The following is a 15,374-nucleotide window of genomic DNA, read 5'->3' as shown; positions in this document are numbered from 1 at the left end:
GTTCCTGCTCCTAGCCCTCCTCCAGGTGGGAAGACAGGATGATGGTTTTTTGTTCATCATTTTCTCACTTTTTTTCTATATTTATTCTGTTTTCCTTGCTTGCTGTCATGAAACCTCATTCCCCCTCGACATCGTGGCGGATATATATCCCGCTGGATTGTCGAAACTTTTCCTTGGTTCTCTTTTTTGTTTATTTTCGCCTGCTTTGCGGGTTGCATCGTGTTTGATAGAGGGTCTAGTCTAGTTGCTTCTGATTGAGGCTGTGGTCTCTTAAGAGTTGCGAAATGACTAGTTCTTGTTCGCGCTTATATTCTTCCCGTATCGGATTTTTTAGAGCCGTAGTGGCCACACTGCCGGTTGATCATGAAGTTCAAGAAGAATTGATTATTTTTTCAGGAAGATCGTGCCCAACCTAGGCTCGTAAGATCATAATTCTATCTCCATCCTATATAGCAGCCATCACCACTCCACCCATCAATGCCTCGTCCGATCCGGAACCAACTCCGGCCCAAACACATCATGCCCCCCACGCTGTTTCGACTCCATCTCCAACTTTCGCTTCTTCGCTAACCGCTCCGTCTCACTCTCCGACGTAACCGTCCCCGCATCACCAGCAGGCATCAACCGCGGCGCCGTAGTATCACGCTTCAAATTCACCTTCTCGGGATTCTGGCAATGATACAACTTCTTCGCGATACGTTTGAGGCTTTTCATCTGATCCGGATCTGATGAGAGGGGCGTATACGATTGTAGAAGTGCGGCGCAATCCCCTAGGACTTTGAGGAGTTTTGTGCGGAGCTCGGAGAGTGGATTGTGGAGGGTGGATGTGTCTGTCTCCATGGCGGTTGGATCGATGGGACCGCCTAGTTTAGTGTCGAGGTAGAACTCGGCTAGAGGTCTATCCGCGATGAGGAAAGCTGCTAGCCAGATCTGCGAGGGTGTATAGAGGAAATACGCGTCTGTCATTTGCGCAGCGGATTTGAGGAGTTCGCGCGTGGCACCGTGTGCACGACCGATACGGTCTGTGATTGAAGATACTGGGACAGGCGGGGGCGCAAGATTGAGAATTCCTTCCTTCAAACTTTCGGGTGTATGCTGTGGGAGGTGTGGTGCCGGTTTACCCTGACCTTGGGCTATAGCTGAAAGTTCCATGACGCCGCCTTCGAGGCCGCGGAAAGGATGGCGGACGTCGAATGTGAAGCGAAGGCCCTGCATGAGGAGGAATTCCGGCGCAATGACATCGTCGGGTGTTGTGTCGCCGGGGATTCCTTCGGCGAAGGACCGGAGGGACATATAGTAGTTGTCTGTTTTTGTGGCGACGAAGAGGGCGCAGGCCATGATGGATTTGGGGTGGTAGGTCATTGGGGAGTTTGTGAGGTAGAAGCGGCGGAGGTATTGGATTGCGGTGGCCTGATAAGGAAAGTGATAAATGTGAGTATTGTGCTGTTCTAGCTAGGCTGGTAGATTCCATAGCTTTGAGGTGAGGTGTCCGGGGTAAAATGGTAGGTAGACGACTTACTCGGACATTAGTAGGAAGTGGCGGCCTGTATGTATCGCCCAGCTCGACTGTCTTCTCACAATAGTATCGAACCAGTACGAGCTCTTCCTCGGGTGTCAGGCACTCAATATGTTTCTCTTCGGCGTCACTTCCTGGCTGTGGTGTCCCCGTCGCAGAGGGTGTGGCGGAGAGATGGCGTTCTCGAGCTCGACGCAGCGCGGCACGTACTCGCTCACTTGCGATATTGTTGGTCGTGGTGCGGAGATTCTTTAGTGAGCTCTCGGTATAGGACCAGAGTCGGAATTGAGAGGATGTGCGGTAGATGTCGTCTTCGATCATGTTGACGGTTCTAAGAAAGCCCTGCTTTCCGCCGCGGGGTAGGTGATTGCACGAGTGCTTGGGGGAAGTGGTGCTTCCAAGATTTGATTCCGGGAATAGGAAATAAGTAATTAGGCAGTTGTGAGATCAAAAGCCGGCGATCATGGTCGTGCTTAGAAAAGTGATGTTGAAGATTACTTACACTGCGGAGGTTCCAGAGCAAGGTTGGTTTTAAGTGGGCTTATCGATAAGAGGAGCAAACATACAAACTAGACTATACTACGGAGTTAGACAGCCCAGACACAGGTTCTTGCAACAGATTTCAGGAAATGATAAAGCTAAATGTTCTTCTGATTCAAGCCATTGTATGTCCATCCTAGACACCAGAGCAATGCAATTAATTTCAGCGAGATCATACACCTGCAAGCAGGCGTGCACAAACATCATCGACTTGACCTTCGTCCAGCTGGTGACTCCGCTGGTTAATCCCAAGCTCTTCAAATATTCTCACGACATCCGGTACTTGGAATCCCATAGCACCAAAGTTGTCAACAAGCGCCTTATCATAACCATTGTACCTGGCCTTGAGGTTAGCGTATATTTTGCTTAACCACAGTATGCATGTATTACTTACAGGGCAAGAGAATCACCTTCAATCGTGACGGGCGCTTCCGCGGTTCCTGCTTGGCCGTCCGACCCATCTGAAGGGGCACCCGCGTAAATGACAGCCCATTCACGCGCCACACGCTTGAATTCCTCAGGTCTTTGTAGCATCATATTTGCAACCTCTGCATCTTGCGGGTCCTTTGGCTCTGGGGTACTCAGCAACGACTGCAATGAGATGAGCGCGGATTTGATAGTGAGAACCGGGGACCAAGCACTGGAGAGAGTATCCAGACAAATAGCACCCTAATATCATGTCAATGAGCAACCATTCTTATGCATCTCAACCTTGCGTTATAGGACCACTCACAGTTTGACTGCTAACATTTGGATGCCAGACTTTGGTTTCAAACTTCATCAATGGAGGCCGGAAAGGATAATCGGTGGGGATCTTAATGTCAACCTTATAGGTACCACCTTCGTAGGGAGTATCCGGGGGTCCTGGGAAGATTCCTTGAAGGTGTGTCACATCATCCTGCCCGCCGATGGGCTCCGCCGTGATTTGCGAGTGAGCATCGGCATGGATATCAGCCAATTCCTTGGCGATGCGCCGAGTCCGATTGCCAGCCATGGTGTATTGTGAGCTCGGACCAGATACAACAATCTCACGGTCAAGAGGATGTGCGATGTTTAAGCTGCACCGCGCTATACACGAGAGCTGATCGTGTGCTTGCTAGCCGCGGAAAGCACTTGGATGAGACGATTGAACTCGAGGTCTATGTGAATAGTTGCTTAGAATTTCAATCTTAAATCACAATATCTAGGAAAGAGAGAGGGGAAACGCATACTACCGCAATAGGCAACGATCAATCGCCAGCTGAAGCTCTGGAATCTCACCAATGGAGGGGAAGTATGAAGGGCCGCTTAGCTAAAGACTAGCTCCGGAAAACCGTAGTAAGCTTCGGGGTCGAGACTATTTCAGTGTAAAGACTTAAGCAGCCTTATATAGCCACTGACCCTATTAGGCCAATCGGTTGCCGGTCTGGATTCGAATTGTCTTGCTTGTTCCCGGAAGCTGCATGGAAAAGAGGGACCGCGGACTCGGGGATAAGGCACAAAGGCAACCATGACCGCATATTCCAGCCTCAGGCGTCGACAGTCACGTGGTGTGATGGCAACAGCTTCCAGCTTGCTCACCCCCGAGCACCAGCAACCTACCTCTCCAACTGCATTGCCAACCCATCCCTTCCAACAGCCTTTCTCCATCCCCATTCAGCCTCATCAAGCTTTGATCTTGTTCCAACTTATCAACAACTTCAAATTTACCCACTAGCCGCTGACAGAGCTCCTGTCGCTGGCTTACAAACATGGTCAGTCTCAACCCTCGGTCAATGTCCGTCCACCCGGAACAAGTTCACTGACACGCGCGATCGGACAGGGTAACCAACAGTCTAACATGGGCGGTGGCCCTGGAGGTGACGGTCGGGACGATAAGGATAAGAAGGTATGATCTCCCTTGGAATCTGTAATCACTGAACGGCTCTAACGCCGCGCCCTGCAGAAGGACAAGCCCAAGTACGAGCCACCACCACCCCCTACCACCCGTATTGGCCGGAAGAAGCGCAAGGCCGCCGGGCCCAGTACCGCCTCCAAGCTCCCAGACATCTACCCTACGTCGAGATGTAAGCTGCGATACCTCCGAATGCAACGAGTTCACGACCACCTGCTGCTAGAGGAGGAGTACGTTGAGAACATGGAGCGGCTTCGCAAGGCCAAGGCCCAGGCCGCCCAAGGCCCTGCTCGAACTGAAGATCCAGAGGTGTCAGACCGCAATGCGGACGAGCGGAGTCGGGTTGATGATATGCGAGGCAGCCCGATGGGCGTTGGTAACCTGGAGGAGCTGATTGATGATGACCATGCCATCGTCTCCAGCGCGACTGGTCCTGAGTACTACGTCTCAATCATGTCCTTCGTCGACAAGGATCTGCTCGAGCCGGGTGCCAGCATTCTGCTACATCACAAATCCGTGTCTGTCGTCGGTGTGCTGACAGAGGAGTCTGATCCGCTTGTGTCTGTGATGAAGCTGGATAAAGCACCTACCGAGTCATACGCAGATATTGGTGGACTGGAATCCCAGATCCAGGAAGTCCGAGAAGCCGTCGAGTTGCCACTTCTGCATCCTGAGTTGTATGAGGAGATGGGTATCAAGCCACCCAAGGGTGTCATCCTCTATGGTGCACCCGGAACAGGAAAGACGCTGTTGGCCAAGGCTGTTGCCAACCAAACGAGTGCCACCTTCCTGCGCATTGTCGGCTCCGAGCTGATTCAGAAGTATCTTGGTGATGGTCCACGGTTGGTTCGCCAGATCTTCACCGTTGCCGCCGAGCACGCTCCGTCTATTGTGTTCATCGACGAAATCGATGCCATCGGTACCAAGCGTTACGACTCCACATCAGGTGGTGAGCGTGAGATCCAGCGTACCATGCTTGAGCTGCTTAACCAGCTTGATGGTTTCGATGATCGTGGTGATGTCAAGGTCATCATGGCCACTAACAAGATTGAGACTCTGGATCCCGCTTTGATTCGTCCTGGTCGTATTGATCGAAAGATTCTCTTTGAGAACCCCGACCGTAAGTTTCACTTCATTCACATTGATTGGATATCACCGTGACTAACATGTTTCTTCTGTAGAAAACACCAAGAAGAAGATTTTCACCCTTCACACATCGAAGATGTCCCTCGGCGACGATGTCGACCTCGACGAGTTTATCAACCAGAAGGACGATCTCTCCGGTGCGGATATTCGGGCAATTTGTACTGAGGCTGGTCTCATGGCTCTGCGGGAGCGTCGCATGCGGGTACAGATGGACGACTTCCGATCGGCCCGTGAGCGCATCATGAAGACGAAGCAGGACGGTGCCCCTGTGGAGGGCTTGTACTTGTAAGCGATAGATAGTGTTCGGCGAAAGAAGATATTGATCTACGTCGGAAACTTCTCTGCTTGATGTGTGTATTTTAATGGAACCCATAATCTGTGGGCAAGGCATGCATTGATACTCCTATAAACCTCTATCATTTTGTAGTCTGTCTTGTATCGGTTTCATAGATTGTAAAATGCTCTCATCATTTAATCATCACCAGTAGAATCGCCGTTGTATTTGTCTGTTCTTATCAAACTACCTTGGCGGCCAGTGAGGTATCAAGACTGGGCTACCGAGGTGCAAACTATGCAAACAAGCTCGATAGTGGACCCAAGACATCCTTATCGGCGGCGCAAGTTCTTCTCCAGCGCATCATCTCACACCTTAAACATGGACGGATTCGACGAGGAAGCGTTTAAAAAGTTCTTCCCTTCCGGCTTTGGGAAGCAACAGAAATCAGTCGACATTGAATCTCAAATCGATCGGACCAGACGAACGGAGATCTCCGCATCCAAGCCACTCACTGATGCCGGAGTGAACGCGCCCGCCACAGCTGGACCTGTCGCGACAGAAAAGAGGCCACAAGAACCTAAAGACAGTGATGATGACTCTGATGACGAAAAAGATTCCAGCGATGAGGAGGATGAGGATGAATTCCCCGTGTCTCACGAGCTGGTCTTGAAGACCCATGAGCGCGCCGTGACAACTATGACCGTGGACCCCTCGGGGGCGCGACTAATTACAGGTTCCACTGATTGCACACTCAAGCTCCATGATTTTGCTTCCATGACGCCCTCAACCATCCGCGCATTCAAGTCTGTCGATCCCTCCGTGAAGAAGCAATCAGCGGCCCAAGACACCCACGCCGTTAACTATGTCGGTTTCAACCCGCTTTCTCCCAGCCATGTTCTAGTTGTCCCTGCCACAGCCCAGCCGCGAATTCTAAGTCGAGATGGCGAGACTTTGACGGAGTTCGTGAAGGGTGACATGTACCTTCGGGATTCGCACCATACAAAGGGTCATACCTCGGAGGTATCCAGTGGCGTTTGGTGTCCCACAGACGAGAACCTCTGTGCTACGGCTGGATCGGATAGTACTGTGCGGATTTGGGATGTCAATGTTGGCCGCTCCCAGAAGGAGGTCATTGTGCACAAATCGAGGGTTGCTGGATCTGCTGGACGAACCAAGGTAACCGCCGTGGCTTGGGGTTCTCCAAAACAGGGAGGATCTAATGTCCTGGTTGCTGCGGCTCTCGACGGAAGCCTGGTCATGTGGAGCGGCAATGGTCCTTTCAACCGACCTAGTGGTGAAATTCGGGGTGCACATACTCGGGATACATGGACAAGTGGCTTGGATATCAGCGCCGACGGACGACTTGTTATCAGCCGAGGCGGAGACGACACTATCAAGCTGTGGGATACCCGGAAATTCAAAGCACCAATTACAACCGTAACCCACCCATCAACATCTTTCCGGTATCCTACCTCGAACATTCAATTCTCGCCCAGCTCGGCAAATGTTATTGTCGGCTCTGAAACGGGTCACTTGCACATTCTCAACCCCGCTACGTTGAAGCCAGAACTAGTCACTCCTGTCACTCCCGGATCGCCATTGATCACTGTACTGTGGCATGAGAAACTGAACCAAATCTTGACTGGCTCTGCGAATGCCGAAACCCACGTCCTCTATAACCCAACAATGTCTACAAAGGGAGCCGCCCTGGTTATGTCCAAGGCCCCCAAGCGCCGCCATGTCGACGACAACCCAACTCTCACGACAGACCTATCTTCTGGGCTTTCTGGAGACTCTGTGGTCGTCGGCTCCAATGGTGTCCCACATTACAGCTCCGCAACCTTTGCGGCCCGTCACCCAACGATCGGATTGACGGCCTCTGGTCGCTCCAGGGACCCGCGCCGCCCACATATGCCGCAGGTGACGCCTTTCGCCAAGTCCCAGTCTGATGAGAAGTATATTCGTGATAACATTCCTCTCAGCTCTATGCGTGACGAGGATCCGCGAGAGGCACTTTTGAAATATGCCGAGAAGGCTGAGAAAGATCCTATCTTTACCCGCGCGTACAAGGAGACTCAACCAAATGCGATTTTTGCGGAGTTGAGTGATGATGATGAGCCGGGGCCAGAGAAGAAAAAGGCACGTCGATGATGATGGATCTAATTTGGACATATGTATAATAATCCCTCGATTTCATATTTGTGCTTGTGCACTGGGCCCAAAATGAAGCGAACTACATGATCTTGTTCCCGCGATTTGGACAATGGCTGTTGACAGAGCCTCGTTTTCTGAGTAGATTAGTATGGCTGGTTCGACTTTGTCAGTGAAGGACGGGCTGTTCTAGCGAGAGAGAAGTTGCCTTTCGATCCCATCAATCTTAACAGTATGTTCGATGTCCCCCGCTCGGTGCCGCGAGGGTAGTGCGACGGAAGTATATCCGTTGAGGGTTTGTGTATATCGTAGCTGGTACCTACTCCCTAAACTTGCAGCCACAGTCCTGGCTAAAGAGCTGCCTAGTCATAGGTAGTGAGCTAGTCTAGGTGCAAACAGGCCAACGGAAGTACGATAGAAATTAACAGATGTATGGTTCATGGGTCATTCCATGATCGTGTTCGTTGTATGATTAGGCTCCAGTATACGGAGTCCTTGTAGCTATTAACGCTATGGAAAGACCATCAAGTAGATGTCGACCACTTCCACAAGAAACCAAAGATCCCGTGAAATAATTCCATTGATGAAAGAAGCTGCGCATGGCATCCCTCCTTGCATATTCTGCTGTGGAATGTTCCCCTCTTTTATTGCGCTGCTGAGATAACGTCTCCCTCAAGAGCCGGGCGATCTGCATTGCACTTTGAGCCCGCCCAAACTACCAATTACACGCACCGAGACCAGCAATATGGGCTTTGACCTCGCGCGTATTTTGGCTTGAGCGCAGTTGACTAGCGCAAGTCTAGCGATAGGCGGGGTCCTTGCAAAGTGTATTGCTGCCGGAGTTTTGGCGCAAGGAGCTAGGTGCCCAAGAAAGAAACGGCCGTTTGGTGCTGACACAGCATCTCTCCGCTCGCTTTCTCTCCGCGCGGTGCCGCCAACAGTCCGACTTTCTACACGCGACTGCGAGGCACTTTCGGAAACGACAGTTGACCGGATCTTCGCCTGCTGTCTGCTCCAAGATGCTGCCTATCGTGTTGTGAAGAGCTTTCGCCCAACCGCGACCTGATTCAAGACGAAGTATCACTGCTTGGAGAGTTCAGTTCGGCTTCAGGCGGCTTCAGGAGGAGATCTCGGGCGGGACACCGAGCTTACCACCGCGCTTGATTAATTTCGGTGTTGTCTAGTCGCCTCGATGGGTTTACCACAGCATCCCCTGGCAGTGGGCTTGCTCACCTCTTTTGTCTCGTCGACTATCGCGCCTTCCGCCGCAACCCCGTATTCGACCTCCTATTCAACGCACACTTACTCGGCTTTCTCGAACTCAACCTCGCAAGTCCCTTCTGGTCGTGATGGTGACGATGAAGGAAACATGGAGAGGTGGTCATCGCTTATCGGTATTGTGACTGCTCTGATTGGTAATGTGTTGATATCCGTCGCGCTCAATATCCAGCGCTATGCGCATATTCGGATCACACGAGAATGGGAGCAGAACAAGATCAAGAAGGAAGCCGAGCGGAGGCGGGCGCATTCCGGGACATCGTCTACGAATCCATACGGGACCGTTGGAGGTGATGGTCGAAGCAGATCAAGGGAACAGGATCGACACAATGGCCGTGGGCAATTTGAAGCTTATCGCGATGAAGAAGATTCGCCTCCCAGGGGAAGACATGGCACTCGAGGCTCGCGGGACAGCGCACGCGATTCGTTCGCATCTGATAGTACCGCTCGTCCAGAAGACTCCGACGACCGGAAATCTTACTTGCGATCCCCATATTGGTGGGCTGGTATCATTCTGATGGTTCTGGGTGAGACGGGAAACTTCCTCGCCTATGGCTTCGCACCAGCTTCGATCGTCTCTCCACTGGGCGTTGTTGCCTTGATATCCAACTGCGTTATCGCACCCTGTTTACTCAAGGAAAAGTTCCGACAGCGGGACTTCTGGGGCGTGCTGGTAGCTATTGCTGGAGCCGTCGTGGTTGTGCTCAGTGCCAGATCTTCAGAGGAGAAAATCGGCCCTGGTGAAATCTGGATGATGATCACTCGTTGGGAGTTTGAGCTCTATCTGGGGCTGACCATTGGCCTGATCATTGGTCTCATGTGGGCCAGCTTCTCATACGGCTCACGCTCGATCTTGATCGATGTCGGGCTGGTGGCATTATTTGGTAAGTCTGTACCTGAGAGAAAATACGATAAAACGACCATACTGACTCTGTTTATCAGGTGGATACACGGCTTTGTCTACCAAGGGCGTTTCCTCATTGTTGTCAGGAACATTATGGCATGTCATTACATTCCCCATTACCTACCTGCTTGTTTTCGTTCTTGTCTCCAGCGCCTTGATGCAAATCCGGTACATCAATCGAGCCCTGCAGCGCTTTGACTCGACTCAGGTGATTCCGACCCAATTCGTTCTATTTACGCTCTCGGTGATTGTTGGGAGCGCTGTGCTCTACCGTGATTTCGAGTCGATGTCGGCTGGTCGAGCAGGAAAGTTTGTGGGAGGATGCGCCTTGACATTCCTAGGTGTCTACTTCATTACGAGCGGCCGAGTTCGTTCTGATGATGAGTCTACCTTTTCCACGGACGATGAAGAAGAGGCTATCGGGTTGCTGCATGGAGAACGATATCGCGATAGAATTGACTTGTCTCCACCAGCCCAACAATTTCGAGCACCAAAAACTTTTGCCGTTGATCACGAGGAAGAAGACGCTGTGCTGTCTCCAACGGGATCACTTACAAGCCGCGGTATTGATGGTATCGACGATGACCAGCTTACGCCCCGGGGAGCTCATTCCGGGGCTCCGTCTTCTCCGGCTGGCTCGTTGACCGCCGAGTCTCCTCTCTCGGGGCCATCTTTCGATCACGCATCGCCACTGCGACCGCCTTCCCGTATGTCCAACCCTTGGGCGGACTCCATTGATGCGCCTCTTGAAACCCCTAAGTCCGACCTCGAGACATACTGTCATACCACTCCACCTGCACCGGAAGTTGACGGTAGTCAGGAGTCAACTGTGCTTTTGCGCTTCCCCCCTGCGCCTGGCATTGAAGAGGACTCTCAGAACAAGTCACCCGTCGCTCGGCGGGCATCAACTCCTACTGGGCTAGACCACGCTCACAACACTGGGAGCAGCCATACTACTCTTGAAACACCATCACGACGGGCCATGCGCAACTCCATCTCCAATCGCTTTTCTCCTGGGCCGCTCCTTCCTACTCTCTCTGGCGGTTTCAGCGCCGTCGTTGCGGAATCTCTACGTCGTGGTGAGGCTAGCCCGTTGAAAGACCGGGCGAGGCGAAAGTTAGGACGCCGTCGTCAACTCGAGGGTGCCTTTGAGCATGACCAAGCTCGCCACCAAGATGGTGACCTTGGAGTTGATGGCATCGATCATCCTCTGAACATTGCCACGGCACGACTACAATCTGCCACCGGTCTGGGGGTACCGCCTGGAGAGGCTGGACAGTCAACTCCTGCTCTGGCTACAGAGATCTATACCCCTCCAACACAGAAAAACGATGAGGACGTTGGTCGCCTTCGCAGCTTCAGCGATTCTTGGAGTGGTGGGCTTGCATGGCTTGGCGGTGCATTAAGATTGAGTCACCAAGATCAGCCTGTGGATAGTGGTGCAGTAACGCAAGGAACCGCGAGTCCGCAGGACAGCCAGGGTCCGACTGATGCGGATACTCACAGCCATAATGACGCTGGAAACACCGAGGCTGACTCTCGGTCATAAGCACAGTAAGGAGCCCAGGGAGTCATCTCACGAACCCCCTGTGCTCTGAGACGTACATGCAGAGTGGCTGAGTCACTCAAACCATACATACATCTTTACAGCCTTTCTGTTTCTTTCTATTATACCTTCTATTTGGCGGGTTGACCTCTTTCTATTCTGTTGGCATACTTGGGTTGTAATTGGCATTGCATTCTGCGGGGTACATTCTCTTAGGCATTTAATATCCCTCTCGCTGTGATTTTCTTTTCGAAATGTCTATCTCTTGAATAGGCTCCCCTTGCGAGTCTCGCTTCTATGCATTCTATCATTGTTCCTGTCTCCCATCCTTGTACAATCTATTTCTTCTCCATCGTTGACCAATCCATGATACCTACCTGCTTCCAAGTCATCTTAATCTCCCGATGAACTTTATTCGCGAAATTCGGAAAATTCTATTCTTGCATAAAACCTGCCCACCGGCGATAATCCACGAAGCTCATAGGTGGAAAAAGACACAAGACTAGGGTGAAACATATGTACCCGTCGAATCACCCTCTCCATACCAGCAAGGTTCCCGGATAATAATGTCAAGCCCATTCCTCGGCGATTCTCTACATTATTTAGCCGCAGATTGTCTTTCCCTGTTTCCCCGCCTCTCAAGTCCAATAATCCACAAGCATACAAGCCCTTTATGAGGAGAGGTGGAGCCTCCATCCCCGAGAATCTGATTCTCCACAAGGACCGGACCTCTTCAACAAACGGGATGGGCGCCAGCCCCAGCGCCGGGCTTGTCCTCCGTTTCTTTATAGTCTTAGTCTCTAAAGACTAAACCAGAAGTCGACCAGACGATCAATTTACTGCTGCAGCTACTATGCAATCCGTGATCGCTTCATCTCCGACACATCCTTGACAGACGTGCTAGTAGGTCGATCTAATATCCACTTTACTCCAATGGCGTGAGGGTATAGCCCGACGCGACAAGGGCCCGAATGTTGTTTCCCCCGCGGGGTTGAGGGGGTGAGGGTGAGGATGAGCTGCAGGTGCAGGTCTTTATTATGAAGAGATCGGCGCTCTTTTCTTTTTCTTTTTTGTTCGTCACTTCTAGCTTCTCAATTGCGCTGGGGAATTGAAGCTCGGTTATAGCTTCTTGTTCTGTTGTTTTCAAGAAGCATTGGCTTGGAAGCCGTCCTTTACCGTCCAAGATGTTGGTCAAAGGTCTTGCTGGCAGCTTGCTGCTTGCAAATCTCGTTGCTAGTGTCTCTGGCAAGAGTACGCCGCTCTACAAGGATGCCACTGCGCCGGTCGACAAGCGCGTCAAAGATTTGTTGGGCCGGATGACAATTGAGGATAAGATGGCTCAATTGATGCAGGGTAAGCTTTGAGAACGCTCGCGAGGACTTGGTTGGAAATACTAACTCGGATCTCTCATCAGGCGATGTTACCAACTGGATGAACCAGACGTCAGGGGCATTCAACTACACCGGGCTGGTAGCGAACATGGAGATGAAAGCAGGTTCCTTCTATGGTATGTTTCTCTAAACCTGTATTCTAGTGTGGCTTAAGCTAAAAAGGCAATAGTTGGATACCCGGTTGCTTGGGATTGGATTGCCGACAATATCAAGCGAGCCCAGGACTATCTGCTTCAAAATACCACCCTTGGAATTCCAGCTCTTGTTCAGACCGAGGGTATGTATAGAACCTATTTGAACTATGGCATGGAACTTGCAACTAATTGATTGTTTTTGTTAAGGTATTCATGGATTCCTGGTCGGCAATGCAACCATCTTCAACTCCCCAATCGCATACGGATGCTCCTGGAATAAGGAGGTGTGTAGACGGAGCTCTTTTGGAACTAATTCCAAATACTGACAGATTCATCCCAGCTCGTTCAACAAATGGGACAGGTCATCGCGCAAGAAGCTCAAACTCTCGGTGTCAATCAGCTGTTCGCGCCCGTTGTGGACTTGGCTCGTGAGCTTCGCTATGGACGTGTAAGTATCGACTCACGGCCTCTATGATAACTATAAACATGCTAATAATTATGTTACAGGTCGAGGAAACCTTCTCGGAAGATCCATACCTTGCGGGAGAAATCGGTTATAGCTACGTGAAGGGCCTGCAGAGCAAGAACGTCTCATCGATGGTTAAGCACTTCGTTGGATTCAGCAGTCCCGAACAAGGATTGAACACTGGTCCCGTTCACGGTGGTGAGCGAGAATTGCGTACTACGTGAGGAGTCATATAAATTCGTGTCGTTATGGACTATATTAACCGCATACTAGTTGGATGCCTTCCTTCAAGCGAGCCATCATCGATGCCGGTGCCTGGTCCATCATGGCTGCTTATCACTCGTGAGTACCTTACACGTGAACCATCATTAACTCAAGAAATACTAATTGATCCATGGTAGATACGACGGAATCCCAGCAGTTTCAGACTACCACACTCTCACCGAGATCCTGCGAGAGGAATGGGGCTACGACTACTTCGTGATGACAGATGCTGGCGGCAGTGATCGACTCTGCAGTTACTTCAAGCTCTGCCAAAGCAAGCCCCTCGATATGGCGTCCGTGACCACGCAGCTCTTGACTGCCGGAATTGACGTTGAGATGGGAGGTGGTTCCTTGTAAGGCATTGCATGAAAACACATGACGGCGATATAGTAAGCTAACATCCCAACAGCAATTTCCAAAAGATCCCCGAGCTGGTCAAGGCCGGTAAGCTGGATATTGCGACTGTCAACACCGCTGTGTCCAGACTGCTCCGCGTCAAGTTTGAGATGGGTCTTTTTGAGAACCCGTACCCTGCTGCCCCGGAAGGCAAATGGACGAGCCTGATTAACAATGCTGCAGCCAAGAAACTTGCCAGAGACCTGGATAAGGAGTCAATCGTGCTCTTGGAAAACCACAAGGAGACTCTTCCTCTGAAGAAGTCTGGTAGCATTGCTGTCATTGGACCAATGGCCCACGGATTCATGAACGTAAGTCTGAACCTCATTCTCTAGCACCGGTAAATTATGTGTAACCTAATACCCTGCCTTAGTACGGAGACTATGTCGTTTACCAAAGTCAATATCGAGGTGTTACTCCACTCGACGGCATCAAGGCAGCAGTCGGATCAAAGGCCCAGATCAACTATGCTCAAGGATGCGAGCGCTGGAGCAACGACGAATCAGGATTCGCCGAGGCCGTCGAAGCAGCGAAGAAATCCGATGTTGCCGTCGTTGTCGTTGGAACATGGTCGAGAGATCAAATGCAGCTCTGGCAGGGCTTGAATGCAACGTGAGTGAAACACTATCTTGGCCAGCCACAAGACTCCACTTTAGAAACATCAATCAGGCCCTGACTCCACACTAGAACCGGTGAACATGTCGACGAAGATGACCTTTCTCTAGTCGGTGCCCAGGGCCCGCTCATCAAAGCCATTGCTGATACCGGCGTGCCGACTGTCGTCGTTCTCTCCAGCGGCAAGCCGATTACCGATACTTGGATCGCGAACTCGACCGCCGCTCTGGTTCAACAGTTTTACCCGTCTGAAGAAGGCGGCAATGCCCTTGCTGATGTTTTGTTCGGTGACTACAACCCCTCGGGGAAGTTGTCTGTCAGTTTCCCTCGGTATGTCGGCGACCTTCCGGTCTTCTACGATTACCTGAACTCGGGCCGTTCTATTGGCGACTCGGGTCATGAAGATAGTAACGGGACCCTCGTATTTGGGCACCAATACGTTCTCGGCAACCCACTTCCCTGGTATCCATTCGGCTACGGCAAGAGTTACTCCACTTTCGAGTATGGGTCAGTCAGCGTGGACCGCACCACGGTCTCTGCGTCAGACAACAGTGTTACCGTGAGTGTTGCTGTGACCAATACCGACAAGACTCGTGAGGCTACGGAGGTTGTACAAGTATATATCTCTGATGAGATTGCGTCTGTGGTTGTTCCCAACCGCGCTCTGAAGGGCTTCGAGAAGGTTGTCATTCCGGCTGGCTCGACCAAGACTGTCAGGATTCCTATCCTGATTAAGGATATTGGTCTGTGGAACACTCGCATGAAGTACGTTGTCGAGCCGGGTAATTTCACCGTTCTAGTTGGTAGTAGCTCGGAGGATATCAGAGGAAACGCTACATTTACTGTGCGGTAGTTTTGCAGCCGCTCGCTCCATGAG

General features: G+C 51.4%; 6 protein-coding genes across 6 annotated transcripts; 4 read left to right on the top strand and 2 right to left on the bottom strand.

Moving 5' to 3' along the window:
• Positions 1-393: 393 nt before the first annotated feature.
• N7473_003894 (TFIIH complex kinase subunit CCL1) lies at positions 394-2,016 on the bottom strand. The gene is made up of 2 exons (XM_057149834.1): positions 1,520-2,016; positions 394-1,410 (listed from the first exon to the last, which is right to left on the bottom strand). The coding sequence occupies exons 1-2, from the start codon at positions 1,835-1,837 to the stop codon at positions 475-477; spliced, it is 1,254 nt and encodes a 417-aa protein (XP_057013488.1). The 5' UTR covers positions 1,838-2,016; the 3' UTR covers positions 394-474.
• A 212-nt stretch (positions 2,017-2,228) lies between these two features.
• On the bottom strand, positions 2,229-3,050 carry N7473_003893 (E2 ubiquitin-conjugating protein UBC1; the record flags this gene model as incomplete). The annotated part of the gene is made up of 3 exons (XM_057149833.1): positions 2,229-2,394; positions 2,451-2,725; positions 2,790-3,050. The coding sequence occupies 3 exons, from the start codon at positions 3,048-3,050 to the stop codon at positions 2,229-2,231; spliced, it is 702 nt and encodes a 233-aa protein (XP_057013487.1).
• A 736-nt stretch (positions 3,051-3,786) lies between these two features.
• N7473_003892 (proteasome regulatory particle base subunit RPT2) lies at positions 3,787-5,364 on the top strand (the record flags this gene model as incomplete). The annotated part of the gene is made up of 4 exons (XM_057149832.1): positions 3,787-3,789; positions 3,858-3,923; positions 3,981-5,049; positions 5,111-5,364. The coding sequence occupies 4 exons, from the start codon at positions 3,787-3,789 to the stop codon at positions 5,362-5,364; spliced, it is 1,392 nt and encodes a 463-aa protein (XP_057013486.1).
• A 366-nt stretch (positions 5,365-5,730) lies between these two features.
• On the top strand, positions 5,731-7,503 carry N7473_003891 (WD40 repeat domain-containing protein; the record flags this gene model as incomplete). Its single annotated transcript, XM_057149831.1, has 1 exon — positions 5,731-7,503. The coding sequence occupies one exon, from the start codon at positions 5,731-5,733 to the stop codon at positions 7,501-7,503; it is 1,773 nt and encodes a 590-aa protein (XP_057013485.1).
• A 1,192-nt stretch (positions 7,504-8,695) lies between these two features.
• Positions 8,696-11,234, top strand: N7473_003890 (DUF803 domain membrane protein; the record flags this gene model as incomplete). The annotated part of the gene is made up of 2 exons (XM_057149830.1): positions 8,696-9,665; positions 9,724-11,234. 2 exons carry the CDS (start codon positions 8,696-8,698, stop codon positions 11,232-11,234), a joined length of 2,481 nt encoding a protein of 826 aa, XP_057013484.1.
• Positions 11,235-12,415: 1,181 nt separating this feature from the next.
• N7473_003889 (uncharacterized protein) lies at positions 12,416-15,350 on the top strand (the record flags this gene model as incomplete). Its single annotated transcript, XM_057149829.1, has 11 exons — positions 12,416-12,584; positions 12,646-12,738; positions 12,792-12,899; positions 12,964-13,040; positions 13,097-13,204; positions 13,264-13,442; positions 13,496-13,564; positions 13,624-13,839; positions 13,896-14,193; positions 14,256-14,494; positions 14,570-15,350. 11 exons carry the CDS (start codon positions 12,416-12,418, stop codon positions 15,348-15,350), a joined length of 2,337 nt encoding a protein of 778 aa, XP_057013483.1.
• Between the last annotated feature and the right edge of the window lie 24 nt (positions 15,351-15,374).

The sequence above is a fragment of the Penicillium subrubescens genome, assembly GCF_028828155.1.
Source record: "Penicillium subrubescens strain IBT 31985 chromosome Unknown utg000002l_segment0_segment0, whole genome shotgun sequence".
Classification (NCBI taxonomy): domain Eukaryota; kingdom Fungi; phylum Ascomycota; class Eurotiomycetes; order Eurotiales; family Aspergillaceae; genus Penicillium; species Penicillium subrubescens.
The sequence above is the reverse complement of the archived record's forward strand: the minus strand, read 5'-3'. Positions and strand labels throughout refer to the sequence as shown.